Source organism: Podarcis tiliguerta, assembly GCF_965153285.1.
Source record: "Podarcis tiliguerta genome assembly, chromosome: 11".
Taxonomy (NCBI): domain Eukaryota; kingdom Metazoa; phylum Chordata; class Lepidosauria; order Squamata; family Lacertidae; genus Podarcis; species Podarcis tiliguerta.
The window spans coordinates 41156017-41173911 of NC_139544.1; the positions used below are offsets into that span (position 1 = coordinate 41156017).

At 40.4% G+C, this 17895-nt stretch overlaps 1 protein-coding gene across 5 annotated transcripts in view; it reads right to left on the reverse strand.

Annotated features, from left to right (window-relative positions):
* Positions 1-16159, reverse strand: part of DDX4 (DEAD-box helicase 4) — a gene marked incomplete at its 5' end in the record, with an annotated part of 28345 nt that extends 12186 nt beyond the window's left edge. The window contains 14 exons of one of the 5 annotated variants that reach the window (XM_083403956.1): positions 769-921; positions 2446-2588; positions 3608-3652; positions 5865-5912; positions 6156-6188; positions 6412-6492; positions 7276-7341; positions 7461-7517; positions 8402-8452; positions 9484-9558; positions 11609-11656; positions 13165-13228; positions 14913-15060; positions 15738-16159. In XM_083403956.1, the coding sequence (XP_083260082.1) occupies positions 769-921; positions 2446-2588; positions 3608-3652; positions 5865-5912; positions 6156-6188; positions 6412-6492; positions 7276-7341; positions 7461-7517; positions 8402-8452; positions 9484-9558; positions 11609-11656; positions 13165-13228; positions 14913-15023 (975 nt within the window). Of the gene's footprint in view, positions 1-768; positions 922-2445; positions 2589-3607; positions 3653-5864; positions 5913-6155; positions 6189-6411; positions 6493-7275; positions 7342-7460; positions 7518-8401; positions 8453-9483; positions 9559-11608; positions 11657-13164; positions 13229-14870; positions 15061-15666 lie in introns of those variants that run through there. The other 4 variants (XM_083403954.1, XM_083403957.1, XM_083403958.1 and 1 more) reach the window with 4 other exon arrangements.
* Positions 16160-17895: the final 1736 nt, after the last annotated feature.

The following is a 17895-nucleotide window of genomic DNA, read 5'->3' on the forward strand; positions in this document are numbered from 1 at the left end:
TCAAAGCACAATACACTAATACGCCAAAAGATAAGGCTGTTTATTCACTTCAGATGGAACTAAAGTATAGACCTAAAGGCAGCAGCAGCAAAGGAGATGTATTAGCACCAGTGGACATGACAGGATTCCCCCTTATTTTCCTTCTCCTAACGCTCCAGAACAGATTTTGGGAGGGAAGCAGAGGGTAAGAGTACCAGTAAGTGCTATGTGCCCAAGCAAGGCACCACAATTGAATACTGTCCATTATGTATTTTTTAATGCTATCTGTAACATGCTTAAAGTAGGAAAAACCCAATTTAGCCTGATAAAGTGTTTATTAAGTGAAAGCAACTCTTTTCACAATGAATATAGTTTCTAGTATTTCTAGAAAGTGACACTTATTTTCTTATGTTTATACGAAGCGAATTTTTTCTAATAGGTTTTCATAATATAAATTAAGATGAGTTATAGGCACTTCAAAAATATGTTTTTCAAAGACAAAACCAAAATGGGATTTTGGTTGGGACCCAAACATAACATTCACAGAGAACTTATTTTTGTTGACCCACCATTTAAGACTCTCACGGTTCATTAATGGATCCCCTACCAGTGATTCAGAAATCACCGCTTCAAGTCCATCTTGGGAATGGATTGAAGTGCCAAGACAGATTCACCCACTGGGCAAAGTAAATAACCTGGAAATTAAATGCTTAAAAACCAAGTGTCAGATTATTATTGCGGCCCCAAATCCTCCACCTCAAATAGAAGAATCCATCATTTTATACTTACTGTTTTTCCAGATCCTGTCTGGGCACATGCCATTAAATCACGCCCTGCCGTTATAATAGGAATGCTATATTTCTGCACTGGAGTAAGTTTAAGATATCCAGTTCTAGCAATGTTCTTCATTAATGTTGGACATAGATTAGCTTCTTCAAAGGTCTAAGAACAGAATGGACGTGTTAAAAGCAAATAAAATTGAGAAAACTAAGCAGATCAATACTAGCATCAAAAAAGCACAAAAAGAACATAAAGTAGCATTTTCTTGTTATCCCTAGGAACAAATGAGTAGAAATTAAGTGAATCAGTAGGTCCTTAAGTACTGTCCTTGAAGTACAGAAATATTTTTTAAATAAAAATGCAGTTCAAAAGTTTTGCACTGAAATAACAAGGCAGAGGCTAGAAAACATCTTTTCTAGGAGAAAGAGTACCATAACCCAGGGGTTACAACTAGCTCTCCTTATGTGCTCTCATTTTTTTAACACAACCTGCAACCTCAAAACTGAGCAGGTGGCCAGACTTAATGATACCTCTAAACCAAGGACTTTTGGATGAATCCATTCTCTTTCTTAAAATAGCAAAGCATTTGTAAACTGTAACCATTCACTGCAGTTTGCAAGACAGGGGGCCTCCTGCAGATAACATCTCTCCAGGAGGTCCATTCTGTATTATGTAGGAAGCAGACCTTTAGCAGGGAAGCACAAACTCTTTGGAATTCCTTCCTGTTACACACAACAGCTGCAGTCTCGATGCCTACTGAAGACCTCCCTTTTTCAACAAGACTTTTCAGTGAAAAAGTCTATCCCAGTCTGTATCAGGTTTGAAATCGTTTATATATGCCTTATGTTTTTATTGTTCAGATGTTTTGAAGTATTTCATAGGATGTAATTCATAAATAAAACAAAACATTTTTTTTAAAAAAGTGTGTTATTGAGGGCTTCCCTAAGCATCTTTTGTATCTACACAGTCCAGAGAGCAATATAAATGTAAGTTGAGCTAATCAGTTACAGGAACTAATTTTAACACTCTAGGTCTTACAGATTCTTTTTTGTATAAGTATTTTTGAAGCTTATAGGATGAAGTGGGGCTGGGCAGAGTACGGCACAGATCCACTTTTTAAAAATAAAACAAAATCAATTATGTCACTATATTTCTGAAATCAGTAAAGGAGAAAATAGGTTGCTGGTACATGAAATTTCTCTTCATATCTGCAGAGTCTGGCAAAAAGAGCACTGTACACACCAAGTGGTTTCTTTATATGGCATCGCTGGGTACTTAAACACAGCACAGGACACACTAATAGTTAACACTTCTTTCTTTTAACCTTGTAACATAAAATCAACTGCAAGTACAGCTGATACCAATCAATAGCATTCAGTCTGAAAGGTACCTTACAATGGACTTTCTCCACATTAATATGAGGTGAAAGGATTACAGTTCTAAAGGAGTTCAAAAAGAAAATCTTGACCTGCTAACTTCTTTAAGATCAAGAAAAAACAAAAGTCAAGCTGAATTGAGGAGTTTTTTAGAAGTCAAAGCAGCCACTGAGCCTATTACTATAGTCCAATATTTTAAGTAAGTAGATCAGTATCAAACAACCCAAAACTTGCTGACTTTGCACAGCTGTTCAGTCTCTTGAGACTAAAGAAGTTACGTGTTAGAAATATTTAAAGCAGCAGCACTAACCAGTATTGCTGGTGGGGGGTCATGTCCTGAAACTTCCACAAGAATGTTATCATATTTGTCAAAGTTTATTCCTGTCTGGTAATGTGCAAAGATGGCTTCTTCTTCTTCTGGTGGAGGTGGTGGTACGTATGTCACCTTTGGACCTGCAAACACAAGAGTACAAGTTAAATTTAATCCTTAAGAAGCAAGCGTGCTAGCTATACAAAATTTCTCCATTTTGTTATGTTTTGGGCAACATTCACCAATGTCTGCTTGCTTGGTGCACTGGAAATCTGCTTGCAGAATGCAACTTCCAGTTTCACTTCTCCCCCTTCAACCCCCACTCTCTGCTCTAGAGTGTCTCCCAAATTCTGGAACAGATTTTGGGGGCACATTATGAGCTGCAGGGAGATAGGAGATGAAGGATAAGCCCCACTGTGCCAGTACATGTCTACAAGCATTAAGTTGGATGCCACCATCTGAGCACATACATACATACATTTTGGGTATAACACAATCATACCTTCATTTTCACCACCACCACAATCAATTCGTGACAATGCTTTTCAGATTGTTTTACTTGCATTAATTTTTTTTCCTCACTAAAAACTTTAGTGACAAAATAAAGATTGTTTTTTTCTAAAATAAAATAGCTAGTGGATCCCTTGAATCCTATGAGCTTCTGGCAAGAAACAATATGGATAATAACATGTACTAGTACACTCTAGTCTTCTTCCTTTTATAATACAGTACATACATCTCCAATTATATACACTATTTTAAATGTATCCATGACAAGGAAACAGTATTGAATACTGGCTGTAATAGTAAAACTAATCAGGGAAGAGTGGGAATAATTGGTGATTTGAGAATGGACTCACACAACTAAGTAATTAAAGATATTACTTATCATTTCTGAAAGTACTATTATATTTAAAACCTTTTTCTGTGAAAAAGCAAGCAAAGAAATAGCCACCTGAAAGTGTGACATCTGGATGTAATCGTAGCCATTTAATTTTTATTCCCAAAAGATAGGTAGAAATGCTGTAGATATTTCAGACATAATGTGCCATTAGGTATTTTAAAAGTTAAAAGCAGGAGCTGTCTTTACATTCATGAACATCAGTAATCAATCAATGTTCTTAATATCTCTTGCCACTTAATTTGCTCTAATTTAACGTACCAGCACCATCACCTGCTTCTGAATCACCATCCGATTTCCACATACCTTAAGAGAAATGAATGTTTGGAAGAAAACACTATCATTAATAATAATAATAAATTTTTATTTATACCCCGCCCTTCCTGGTTCAGAAAACCGGGCCGGGCCCAGGGCAGCTAACAACAAATTTAAAACACTTAATTTTTGCAACAAAAAACAGCATAAAATACAGTATAAAATGTGAATAACAATAAATTCAGGATTCAAAAATCAATTTAGGGGGGAAATCCATCCAATAAACATTAGATGATCACCAGGGCTAGCTGGCTAAATTAGTCCTACTTGGGCCAGCGAGGAGACCAGGGGAGAATTAGCTGTGGGATTCCAGAGCAGGTGATCTTCATAAAAAGGGGAGGGGGAGGGGAGGAAGGGGGATAAAAGATCAGGCTAAGTTAAAATTGAAATCCATGCGGAATAGCTCTGTCTTACAGACTCTGCCGAAGGAAGTTAAATCCTGCAGGCCACTGGTCTCATGGGACGGAGCATTCCACCAGGTCGAAGCCATCACTGAGAAGGCCCTGGCCCTGGTGGAGGATAATCTGACTTCCTTAGGGCCCGGGACCTCTAAACTATGATTATTCATGGACCTTAAGGTCCTCTGCGGGGCATACCAGAAGAGGCGGTCCTGTAAATACAAGGGCCCTAAGCCACAAAGGGCTTTAAAGGTCAAAACCAGCACCTTAAACCTGACCTGATACTCCACTGGGAGACAGTGCAACTGGTAAAGCACTGGGTGAATATGTTCCCATGGCAGGGACCTTGTGAGGAGCCTCTCTGCAGCATTCTGCACCCACTGGAGTTTCTGAGACAGTTTCAAGGGCAGCCCCGCGTAGAGTGAATTACAGTACTCAAGCCTGGAGGTGGCCGTCGCATGGATCACTGTGGCCAGATCGAGGCGGGAGAGGTAAGGGACCAACTGCTTAATGCGGTGAAGGTGGAGGAAGGAAACAGCCAGATATTTTTAAAAGTTGATTATATCTAAATAATTATTTATTATTGCAATGTGCATTCTGCTTTTCATTCAGAGACTACAGAACACTTTACAAAACAATTAAAAAGTACAACACAAACAATTAATATTCCAGAAAACCATTATCACTAAATTCAAAACTGAAGAACTAGCATTGGCAGCTAGGAAAATACCACAGCGAAGAGTCTTTAATCGTTAATGAATGCATGTAATAGTTTGTTGCCACCTCTCCATAGGGAATAGGTAGTTGCTACCACAGGGAATTCCTGCTGATACAAAGCAGGTCACAGCACAGCCAACAGGCCACCTCCATAGACCTTAGTGACCAGATGGGAAAAAGTAATTTGAGTAACCTAGTCCTGAGCTGAACCTGTTAAAAGGAAATCCCACACAATACATTACACTAGTTGAATCACCCAGTTACCAATCCATGGATCAAGCTATTTCTGTTCAGTAACTGGGCACAGTGATCAAAACCAGTAGGTGCTCCTACTTACTGAGGTCACCTGGGCCTCTAGTGACAGTGATGTCGCAAGGACCACCCCTAGAATTCAGGGCCCCCCCTTCTTTCCCATCCAAAACAAACAAGTTCCCCACTTGCTCACAGGGTCTCCATCTTATCAGGATTCCCTTTGAGTTTATTGGCCCTCATCCAGGTACCAGCTCAGGTACCAGCATGGCTCCTCTAAACTCAGATGTGATAGAGAAATAGAGCTGTGTGTCATTAGCCTACTGGTGCCTCAAATCTCCTCAGATTCACCTTCAATGACTTTATATAGATGTTAAATAGTATTGGAGACAAAGTAGTATCTTGTCGCCCCCACCCCCATATTACTTTCTGGAACCCAACATGCAGGAAGGAGATGAACCACTAATACAGTACAGTGACTCCAACACCCCATTATCACAGTCAGTCATGGACGATACCATGGCTGAAGGTCTCAAAAGGAATCAATCAAAAGTAGATGATCCAGTAGCTAAGGAATCAGGAACCTAACAGGAGAGCCAGAAGAGGGAATGGCCTGCACACATGTATACCCTCTACACTTACAGTGAACTCCTTCAAGCACCATATTTGTCCATAGTGACTGTAACAGGGGCATCATACCCATTCTCCTCCTGCTCTCCTTGCCCAGGTATATCCCAATCCAGACTCCCAGTCTGTGAACACCCAACCACACACACCAACAATGTTACACTTCACACACCCAAATATATATCCAAAACTCAATCGCACCAGACACATACCTCTTCCAAACCCTCCAATTACTTCTTCGTTGCTTCCTTTGTAGCCACCTGTTTAAAATGTTGAAAGGAATTGTTAAAAGATAAAAGCAGTTTTAACAATACAATTAGAAAGGATCCAGCAATTATATTGCAGATCCTTATGCTAGGAATTCTAAGTGAACAGATATGGGACTTGGCCGGATTGAGACAGATTATCAGGCACCAAGGTAAGTAATGACAAAATAGTTATGCTTAGAGACAAAAAAAAAAAAGTCAAAATAGGAATGTTTTATGTGAACAATGGATTCTTACCTCTGCCTCCTCTGCCTCTATTTTCAGAGTCACCTGAAAAACAAATGCATAATTGGAAGAATGTGGTTACAAATGAAGCACAATGTAAAACCAATCACCAGTCAATTTATTGGTTTCTAGATTGTGCATGTCTATAATCTACCATTTTAGTCACATCAACTGCCAACAATTCCATGCAATTTTCAAATCAATACCACCACAGAGACAAATGGAATAAAGCCAACTATATATATAAAATTTCACTTTTAATTCTTACCAGTTGAACCACCAAACCCTCCTCTTTTGGAACCAAATCCACCAAAAGTCTGTCTTCTATCTTGTTTCTCAGTTTCATCATCTGTTATAATTGAACCCAAACATAAGGATTTCTTCTGTTTTACAAGTTGAAAAGGTTTTCATGCAATGGTAGAATATAAATATTTTAAATGTTAAAAGCAACTTTTCTAAAATAGAACTCTCCAGCCCACATGAACTACTAGCATTTTAAAAACAACTACTGTATTAGCATTAAAAAATACATCTTACCAAGTAAAAGAATTATAATACAGACTGATATTAAAAAAAACTCAAATCATACCTAATTCACTCAAATACTGAAAAAGTGTATTTTTGAATGTGTTGAGTACATCGTTCACCTTACATTAATTACCAGGGATAGATCAATTTGAAATAAACTTGTACTGTGGTTCTTTTCTTTAATTCTTATAAAATGCATGGGTTTAAGTTATTAAAAAACACTGCCACATTTTCTTCATACCACTCATTTGTAGGTGAGTTCTCTCCTAGATGTGAACTGAGATATTTCCCCCTATATCTTATGCTCATTTCACCATGTAATTCTTATCTTCTTCTGGCCCAACATTACAATTTAAAAAGTTTATATACATCTGGGATAAAAACAAATATTGGTTTTAATCTGTTGGTAACTAATGACTCTTCAAGACAGTGAGTCCATGTAAAGGCTGTTTTCCTCCCCAAATAAGAGTATTTGTGTAAGGTATCAAAAACAAAATCTTAACCACAAAACCCATCTGACATATTTTCATTTCTAGACTCTCCAGGCTAGACTGAATAATTACATTTTACTTGGTTACTAACACAATTAAACTATGGAGCTTACTTCCAAATCGCCCGAATCCTCCTCTGCCAGATCCTCTTCCACCCCTATTGCCACCAGCAATCATTCCTTGAGAACAAAAATACAACAGTATTTGATTAATAATTTTCTGATCTTATGTTCCAAAACCAGCAAGAAAGAAAAAGCAAGCGTGGGAATTCTAAGCTTTGTTGTTTTGGGGGCTTTACCTCCTCTCCTAGGAACTTCTCTGTTTGACTGGCTTTCTTGATCATCATCAACTACTTCTATGACAAAAGTAAAATAAGCAATAAAAAATTCTCAGTTCTGCAGGTACTTAAAAGTCATCTTAAGGATGTAAGCAAAGCTCACATTTATCTTTCAATTTATTAAAAAAACAGGTGTTTATTATTATTAAATTTCAGACAATCACAACTTATTTCTCTATACCAAGCATGTGCAAATATTATTGTACTATTGCTGGGGTTATATATTTCCTCACAAAAGCGACAGCATGCTGAGGTCCTGAGCTGTATAATGCTATGTGGTCAAAACTAGCACTTTGAACTGAGCCTGGAAACTGATAGGCAAGCAGTCATGTCAGAATTGCTATTTTATGTTCAGACCGTCCTGCCACAATGAACAATCTCGACAAATTCTGCATTTTCCAAACCATCTTCAAGGGCAGCCCCATGTATTATACTGTACCTTGAGGCTGCATTTTAATATTTTAATATTTCAATATTTTAATGTTGTATTTTAATCTTGTTTTTAAGTTGTATTCATTCAACTTGTTTTTATTATTGCTTGTTAGCCGCCCTGAGCCAGGCCTTGGCTGGGGAGGGCGGGGTATAAATAAATAAATAAAATAGTTACTACATTGCAGTAATCCAACCTAGGTTTCCAGAGCTTAGCCATCTAGAAAAGTATTGTGGTCAATTTTATCAAAAGTTACTGAAAACTCAAGGAGAAATAACAGGGGCGCACTCCTCCTGTCCCTCTACCAACAGAGGTAATAATACCAGGCAACCAAGGCCGTTTCCATGGTAAAACAGGGGCGATACAGTACATTATAACTGTCTTGCTTTGCATTTAGTCTAGATAATGTATTTTAATGAGATTTTAAAGTATATCAACATATAGAGGACTCTGGGGAGGTTTGCAACTGTACCTCTCTCAAAGCTTGAAAACTTCCTTTCTTCAAATCTATTTCCAGATGTAGCTGTAGAAAGCAAGAGAAAGGCAAGTGTTCTACAATCCCATTCACTCACATTTCAAAGCACACATGAACATTTTAAGTAGCCCTGAGGAATTTTGGAAATAATTCCCAGAATTTCTATCCCTCACTAGTGCCTGTCCTTCCCTCTTCTTGGCCCATTGTCTCCGCCTATAATTAATACATATTTAATATGGCAGAGAAACAGGTAAAGTCACATGACTATATTGAATGCCAAAAGTAAACTGCTTATTTTCTACTTTTTGATACATTTTTAGCACAATCCAATGCACATCAACTTAGAAGTATGCCCTACTGGGTTCAGTGAGGCAACTCCCCAGGTAAATGTCCATAGGGCTATAACCTCAAATTGATATTTCACTCCCTCTCCCCTGCAAAAAAACCCCTACAATACAAGGCAATGGTTCCCAAAATGTGGTCCATAGACCACTAGAGGTCTACGTGCTTCATCCTGGTGATCTGCAGCATGTCTGCAATAAATATGTTGATTTTTAACTGTATCTTTGTTTTTATTGTATTACAAGAAATAAAAGCAGCAATAAAAATTAAATTAAATGCAATTTATTTGACACAATGTATTACAATTGCTACAACTGACAGAAAAATCATTAAGTGGTTCAACAAGACCCTCAGCAATTTTCCAGCAGTCCATAGAGGGAAAGGTTTTGGAACCACAGATAAAAGCTATAGAGACACATGTTTCAGTTGAACCAGAATTAATACTCAAAGCATCCTCATATTAAACATTACACTGATTTCAATTATCATGATTTACATTTACCATTAAGAATATCTTTTTATCAAATTACACTATCAGCTCTCTCATGAAATCCCTTAATTTTTATCAAAAAACTTTATGCACACTAGAGCTTTTTCAAAGTTACTGAAACAGTCAGAACTATTTGACCAAATTAGTTCAACATTTAAAAACGTGGTTAGGATTAAGATAAAATTGCAGATGCCAGCAACAACAAGCACCTGCATGTGATAAACACAAATTTGACCAAACAATCTACCTCGGTTTCCAAAAGTCCTTCCACTTCCAAATCCACCTGTTGGTTTGTCTTCTCCATTTGGTTTTCCACCAACACCTGACAAATGTTAAAAGATTTGTTTACCACAGAGGATTACTTTACTTTGTTTAGATATACAGTGGTACTTTGGTTTAAGAACAGCCCTGCTTATGAACTATTTGGTTTATGAACTCCGCAAAACCGGAAGTAGTGTCCCGGTTTGTGAACTTTACCTCATTCTAAGAACGGAAGCCGAATGGTGGAAGGGCACCGGCGGCAGGTGGCCTTATTAGGGAAAGCGCACCTAGGTTTAAGAATGGTTTCGGTTTAAGAACAGACTTCTGGAATGGATTAAGTTCGTAGACCAAGGTACCACTGTACTGAAGACTGTTCAGTATGAACTAGTTTGCATAAGATGGTAAGCCAATGTGCAGGCACCCAGAGGGCCCTGCAGTCTTTGCTCTTCAGTTGTCCTTTTCACTGTCAAGCTATGTTGAACTGAACTAAGACAAGGTTTACAGCTTGTGGTTAGTAAGAAGAGAACTATGAACTCTAGCTTTAGCTCCGCACAGTGCAGCAGTAAGGACTAGTAAAGAGCAACGCTGCTACAAGCTCCTATGAGAGTCCAGACATTGGTGTGGCCTCAACAAGAAATAGTTTGGCCTACTGTGTGTTGCAAGCCTGCTCTATGGCTCAGTTCAGACATTGATGCAAAACAATAACTCACCTCACTGCAATGCTTCCTTATTACAACATACTGCTAAACTTTGATCTAGTACTAACAGCAGAGATTAGTATCCAACTTGTGTGTCTGTCTACCCTTGCACTGCCCAAATACTTCCATCCTTTGCTTAGTGGGAAACTTGCTTGTACTTCTTACAATTATTTAATGTTATTTCTGAATGCAGCCAATAGCTGCATTTAGTTGGGTCTTATCTTGACTTAATGCAGCCATTTTTCTCTTCCCTGTACATAACCCAGGAATTTTTTTTACAGCTAACACTGCAATCCTAATGTCTGCCTACTGAATGCAATGGGGCTTACCCACAGGTATATGGAGCTAGGATTGCAGCCCAGGTTTCCCTTCAAACTGTGGTGAATGGTTTCCAAAGAAGCCAAACTATGAAGCCAGAGCCTAAAACTGACTTTAATTCTTGCTTGTTTGAAGTAAGGAATAGTGAGCTTCCAAATTAACTAATGACTTCTTGGCTCATCGTGCAGTTGTTCAAAGGTATATGTACGCACATCTGGCTCACAACACAATGAAAGAACTCACTAAGTGATGTTAGCAGCCCTGAGCCTGGTCTTGGCCGGGGAGGGCGGGGTATAAATATTTACTTACTTCCTATTTACTAAGTATCTCCTATGCCCTTTCCCATACAAAGCCGTCTATGTAAATGCTCTGACCCACATACCAAAGGGATCTCATCTCCCCATCTGGCCAGCAGTCATTCTCGCTACAGCCAAAATTAGGCTTCATAAAACTCACCTAGTACAGCTGATCAGAGGCTTTTTTCTAAACTAAACACTGCATGGGCCACCATTTCAGGGGAAGGGTCACAGCTGAGATGGTGATGGATGAAGATGTTAATCTTCTTTCACCCTGTACTGTGACTTCCGTCTCCCAAAAATAGGCACCCCTGTTAAGTTTGTATTGGCTCTAATAAGAACACTTTTCCCTAGCCTAATTGTAGCAAAAAAGGGAGATTAATGTGCAATACTGGACGTGTGCGTGCATGCATGCTATGTGTGTTTGCATGTGTAACACAATGTAGGGTGGCCCCACCCATGTTAATTTAGACCATGCCACCACTGGCATATGGCCCCCAGAAAGTTGGTCATTGGGGAATGCAGCCCTTCGCCTGAAAAAGGCTCCCCACCCCTCCAACAGGCAAAAATAATTTTGAATATTAAAGTGTTCAGGGAAGTATCATAGCATCACTCATGGCCACAACTGTTTTCCAAAACCACTATACATGCAGTGAAGACACATACCAACATTAAGTTACGTTACTGTGCCCAATGAAAAGCAAAAGGTGTGCATGCACAACATTAAGAGACATATTTAGAGATCCTGATATTATTTATATTTCCTAGAACACAAATGGGAATGTACAGAAATATATACCTCCAAACGTACGACCCCAAGGAGCTGCATTTTCAGTGGAACCACGTCCTAAAAAGAAGTTATTACGTTGGACATTTTGAAGATGTTCATAAGGTACATGTTCAATAGTATGGTTAAATATTAACAAATCTGCTGAAAACTCAAATACTTATGAAAAGGTAAGCATAAAACTAATAACAAGCTGGCAGTTGTTCAATGCACAAACTTTCAAATGGCAAAACATAATAAATTATACTGATGATAGAACCTTCTGGCTTCACATACTAAGTTATCTTAAAGCATAAAAACCCAACAAAACATCTATTTACCTTTAACCACTTTGCCAATATTCTTGGGGGTTTAACTTAGCTATTACCTGTATTCTTCTATTGTGCTGAGTATTTAAATATTAAATATTTAAATATTCATGCAACTAAACATCTTAGGAACTAAATGCACATTGGTTGCAATAAACACAAGTAATTATCCATAAACTGTCATAATGGGGGAAGGACGGAATCCTTAAGAATTACTCAGCATTCTCAACAAACGGTATAAATATCTGACTCTATCCATTCAACGAAAAAATCCTAGATGAATGGACTTTTTAGGACCAACAAAAAATCAAAGCAATGTGCAGACTACTTCACAAAGCCTGTTTGTTCTCCAGGTGCAATCTAACTCAGTATGCAGCACACTTCTATACATGTTTCCTTAGAAGAGTTCAATGAAGCTTCGGATTGTAGCTCAATCTCTACATTGTTAAAAAGTGCTGATTCATGTAACGTCGTGCAAATAGGGGCAGGTACTAAATAAATAATAACTCACTTCTTACAGAACACAGAGGGAGAAAACTGAGTTTCACAAGTATGATCTTTTTAAGAAGCAAACATAATTTCTTCAAAACTTAAGTTTCATCAATCTAGACCAGGCATAGGCAAACTCCGGCCCTCCAGATGTTTTGGAACTACAATTCCCATCATCCCTAGCTAACAGGACCAGTGGTCAGGGGTGATGGGAATTGTAGTCCCAAACATCTGGAGGGCCAGAGTTTGCCTATGCCTGGTCTAGATGGTAGCACTGATTGTAGGTAGCTGGCCAGTGTTCCAGATTAATCAGACAGTAGTTTTTAATTACTATTTTTCTTCTTAATAGAAGCAATATAGGTAGCAGACTTGGTACTGTAGAAGAGGAATTTATTTTCCCTTCCTCACAGCAGGAAAATTGCCTCCAGTACATTTCTTGCTGCAAATATGTTTCCTCTCTTTAAAAAGTAAAAATTATTTTCTTCACCATTACTGTTTTATTCAATTGCAAATTTATGCAGACCAATTAAAAAGGGTCAACAACTTATATTTATCCCAATTCACCTTACAGCCCAGCTGTAGGGCTTTCAAACCCCTCAGGTGAACTTAATTTCAACAATACCATAATTAAACTCATAACTGATCTCAAAGAAGACTTCATAGTCAACCCAATTTAACAGGCTTCAACTGTTAGGAACACTTGACTACAAAGTTTTTGGTACCAGCTTTTTTCTAGACAGAATATTCCTTTTTAAAGTCCTTATCACATACCTGGGGGCGTTGCATTCTGATTGAAATTGCATGAGGTTTCATTTGCTCCTGTAGACAAGCTGCCCTACAATAAAATAAAAATAATTTTATTATTTGTACCTCGCCCATTTGACTGGGTTGCGTGAAGAGTTAAGACCATGCTGGAACTACTATACCAATCATTCCCCCCACCCCAAGCATAGTTTACTAGAGCCTTGCTTTTAACCATTCAACTGGTCACCAGAGGATTTCAGAGTCACATTTTTAAAAAAATTGGTAGAAGGATGGAGTATCCAAGCCTTACTCAAGCAACCCACAATGTGTCTATGTTTGGCATGGAGAAAGACACTTTTCCTACTCCCTGCTTAATATAGCAGCAATGGAAAACTTCTGTAGAAAGCGATGGAGCATTTGATGCCTCCAGCTGTCTATTGTGTTTTTATATTTTTAGATTTCTTTAATCAATTGATATCCCACTCTTCCTCCTAATGGAGTCCAAAGTGGTAAGACTCCTCATAAGCATCCAGCAGGCAAACCTTCTGCATGAATAGCAGAAAAACAAGGCATGCTAGTAAAGATGGGGCAAAGCCATCTGTGCATTTGACACCAACCTAAGCATCTATGCTAGAAGCATGCAAGGCACAGCAGCCCCCTGCACATCCAGCCCAAGTACAAGCAGAAGGACTTGCAGCAGAGACACAAATCACATCATTTCTCCACTGCACTTCTACACTGCACATGTAGAAAAATGAAGCCTCTTCCTGCATGCTCAGCATATAAACATAGAAGAGCTGCTCACATGGATAGTATAGTACTGGATCAAATATGAAAAAATATCCCCTTCTATTCCATGAACGTTCAAGCCACCATCCACATAACAGATGCTTGGGGCAGGGGGAGAGAGAAGAGGAAGAATATAAACCAAGGTGACAGCGAAGTTCAGTGACAAAATAAGGCAATAGCTCAATCCTCTGCATGCTTGCTTCTAACAAAGTCAAAATCAAATAAAAGTGCCACATTCTTAAGTTAACTCTGTATAGAAGTGCATCCTAAAGCTGCATCCAAATAGCAGCTTCCGATCGTGATTATTGCTCAAAAAAACAAAGTGAAAGTACCTAAGAGTTAGGCTTTGTCTACATATATGTAGCATGAAGTAGGACTGAAGTACAAAAGTAGAATAGCCTGTGCCACTTCAAAAAAAACCCTTTCCAGCTAATAAGAAGATGACTAGGCCAGAATCTCTCTCCTTAATGTACACTAGTTTACTTCCAAGGGAGATCAGTTCATATTACAGACAAGCAGTATCTAAATGTTATCAAAACAAAACCAATAAATAAAAACACGGCACTCTCAAATGGGTCTTAGTCCTGAAGCTCAATCAATAAAGTTGCCACGCGTCCAGAATTTCCCAGAAATAGCCAGCAATCGGCTGTTGGAAGCAGTGTCCGGGCACAATTCGCTGAAACTTCTGGGAAAATCTGCATGTATGATAACCAATGTCGACAGTGTAATTTTTGGCAATTTTTCTTTAAAATTTAAAATCTCTCAAAAACTTCAAAAAATAAAATAAAAAGCTCAAAAACTTTTCCGTCTGGAATTTCACTTTTGGAAATATGGCACCCACTGGAATCTCCCCTCCCATTTTTCCACCAACCCACTCACACCCAAAGAGACACATTTACAGGACTACAACGCAATGGGTATGTTGGCCAGAGAAGAGGAGGAACCTCTTCACTCATCCTGATTTGTGGATTCCCTGGGCAACCCACCAGCTTTTCGAAGCTGGGCTGAAAGAGGGGCAAAGCACTCCTGCCACCTCCGCCCATGGTACTGCTCCTGTTGTCATCTGTGATCTCCTCGTCCCAGTCTTCCTCCTCCATAGTGGTACCCTCAGATATAACCTACTCCGAATCGGCCCTGTGATTTGGGAGAGGAAACCAAGAACACGTGAAACAAGAACAGAGGAAGAAGCGGCCTCTCTTGAACCCCAACGCCACGTTCGCATCACCTCAGACTGAACTACTGCCTGCAGTCCCCCCCCCATGGGCGTAGTCAAGGGGGGCAAGTGCCCCCCGGAATACTTAATTAACCAATTACATCGGTCCTGCTACGCCCATACCCACCCCGTCCAAAGCTTGCCTCACCCCGCAGTTCTCCTCCCCACACCTGTCCCAGGCCAACGCCCCTTTTCTCTGCCTTCTCACTCCGGCTTCAAGCAGCCCGCCACGAGGCGGGGCCCGGGCGACGGACCTGTTCCCGCCCAAAGCGCGGCTCACCCACTACCGCTACCCCGTCTTCTCCCCGTCGGAAGGGGAGAAGGGAGGCCGGACCGTTAACCCCGCCCAGCGAGCGCCGGCCCGCGCGACGGCTCTATTAACGCCTCCCCTGACGCGAACGGAACGCCTCGTCACCTACCAACCCGGCAGCACGTGCCGCAGCTGCCGCCGACGCCGACGCGGCTCTCGCTGCTATTGCTGCTTGCCCTCCTCAGCCCCTCCCCCCTCCGTACGCGCGCGCACTCGCCCTCGCCGCTGCTCCAGCCCCTTGCCGGGGCTCCGGTCACGTGCCGCTTTCGCCTTCGCTGCCTTCCTCACCTCCCCGCAACACCCCCACCAATAAGCAGGGCCGCTGGGGCTCAGGAGAGCTGCTCAAGGCGCGGGAGAAGGGAGGTTAGGGCAGTAGCGTAAAAAAAGGAGCTCCTAGCCTGCGCTTCTGACGTAGCGCACCTCACCCCGTTCCTTTTTTTTTCCTGCGAGAGTTGCGGTTTGTTGCCGCCGCCGCGGGCGCGCGCGCGCATTCAGGGGGGAAAAGACGAAGACTTTGCCCTCAGGGCGTTTCCTAGCAAACTTTGTGAAGGGTTTTGTTTTTTGTTTGCTTGCTTGCCTAGGAATGCAATCGACGCAGTGTGCTTTATTTGGAAATCTAGCCCCGTCGGGTTAAGCGGGGCTCGGTGCATCCGCTATTAGTTAAGTGTCCATAGCACAGCAAAGGCTTTGTACTTTTGCCAGCTTTCCTGCTACTGCTGGTGGTTTTGGTTTCGTTTCTTTTATTCCTGGAAAAACGAAAGTCTCGCTGTGTCTGAAGTTTCGTTACTTCGTTAGTCTCCACAGGCTTCTGATTCATGCTATAAAAACTTGGGAGTTCATTCCGCCCCATTGCAGGAAGGGCGTGCGTGGCCGTCTGAGGCAACAGAAGTGAACAGCTTGGTGCTAGTTAATTATTTCTAGGACTCTGAAAAGTTCCAACTTTCTTGCCTTCAGTTCTACTTTACCTTAAAAAACAAACAAACCCCAAACCTGCTGCCACAAAATGGCTTGTTTGTTTTAATTTTTGGAACCTGCCAGGTGGTATCAGTCGACGTCTCCTCAGAAGGAAGCCCCTCTTGAGTTGCTCCCAAGTTACGCACAGGATATTACCTGCTGAGAAGTGAAGTGGGAGACATGGTGTGCTATGGAAGACGAGCTGGGCTCAGTTACATCCGGTACAGTATTCCCAAATCTGCCCCAAAGCTGTGAAAGGTGTGTTTGTTTAGGAATTTCAAGGTCATATATATATGTTCATAAAGGTACAAGGCAAACACATACATAAATATATAAACCATAGTACAGAAATAGTACAGAACAATCCTGAAGCCATTTTGACTCTCCCAAATTGACCTCAAATATTTCTCTGCAAGGAGGAAGGAAATGGGAAAAGCTTTCCAATTGTCTTTGGATTGTAGGGGTTTACACCTCCCTGTAAATACAGTCTGGCAAGTATCTGTTAAGCTGAGCACACTATCAATATGCGTAAGGAATTCAGGAACTAAGTATTTACTATCTCAAAGGAATGGCCAGGATGCCCAGAAAAGGCTATCAGATCAGGCATTATAAGGTATCCTGGCAGACAGGAAAGAAGCTACACTCTTTCCTGCTGGGGACCACCTCTTCCTGTGATGTATGTATGATGTTTTGGGGAATGGTCTTGAGCTACAGGGTAGGCAATTTCAAAAGTCTATATAAGAGTGGGGGATCCTGTCTCAGTTTAATAAAGATAATATTTACTAGCTGCTTTGCTTCTCAGTATTCTCTGGTTGGCCTGTTATTTTCTCCTACTGATAGAAAACCTACATAAGGACTCTATTCGGGCTCTTGGATAGCCATAAGGGATAAAGGAGCAGTTTTTTCTTACAACACACTAAAAGCACAGTTTAAAGCAGAGGCAGAGGAAACGGCGGGAGCAAACTTGAAAAGAGTGGAAATATAAAAAGGACCAATGTGCAAGATCTGATCTATAACAGGGAAGGATCATGAGTGTGCTTGTACACCACCGCTTCCTGCTCTGTGAAGGCTCGCTGCAGACGTGTAAAGTCACTATGCCAATAAACACAACTTCTGGTGGAGGGAACAAGATAAGACTTGCTACTAGGTGCAAAAATAAGATGTTCCTTTGTCCTAGCAACCCTCAGCGCAACCTGAAATAGTTTGGGAGCTGGGCCTAAGGCTGCCAGACACCTGCCTTCACTCCATTAATAATACAAACTATAAATGTTGGAACTTTGACATCATGCCCAGGTTTCCATCTCCCCTCTCCCTCTTTGATTTACCTATAATGTAGGTAGATAGGAGGTCTGGAGCATTCAAAAGCTTGCTATTTTGTGATACTTTGGTTGAACCTAATGAAGGTTTTGCTTTACAATGGTTTTTTAATTATTTCTACTGGACTAGCACAACTCCTTTTGATTCTCCTCCATCCCCCTTGCTAAGGAATTTT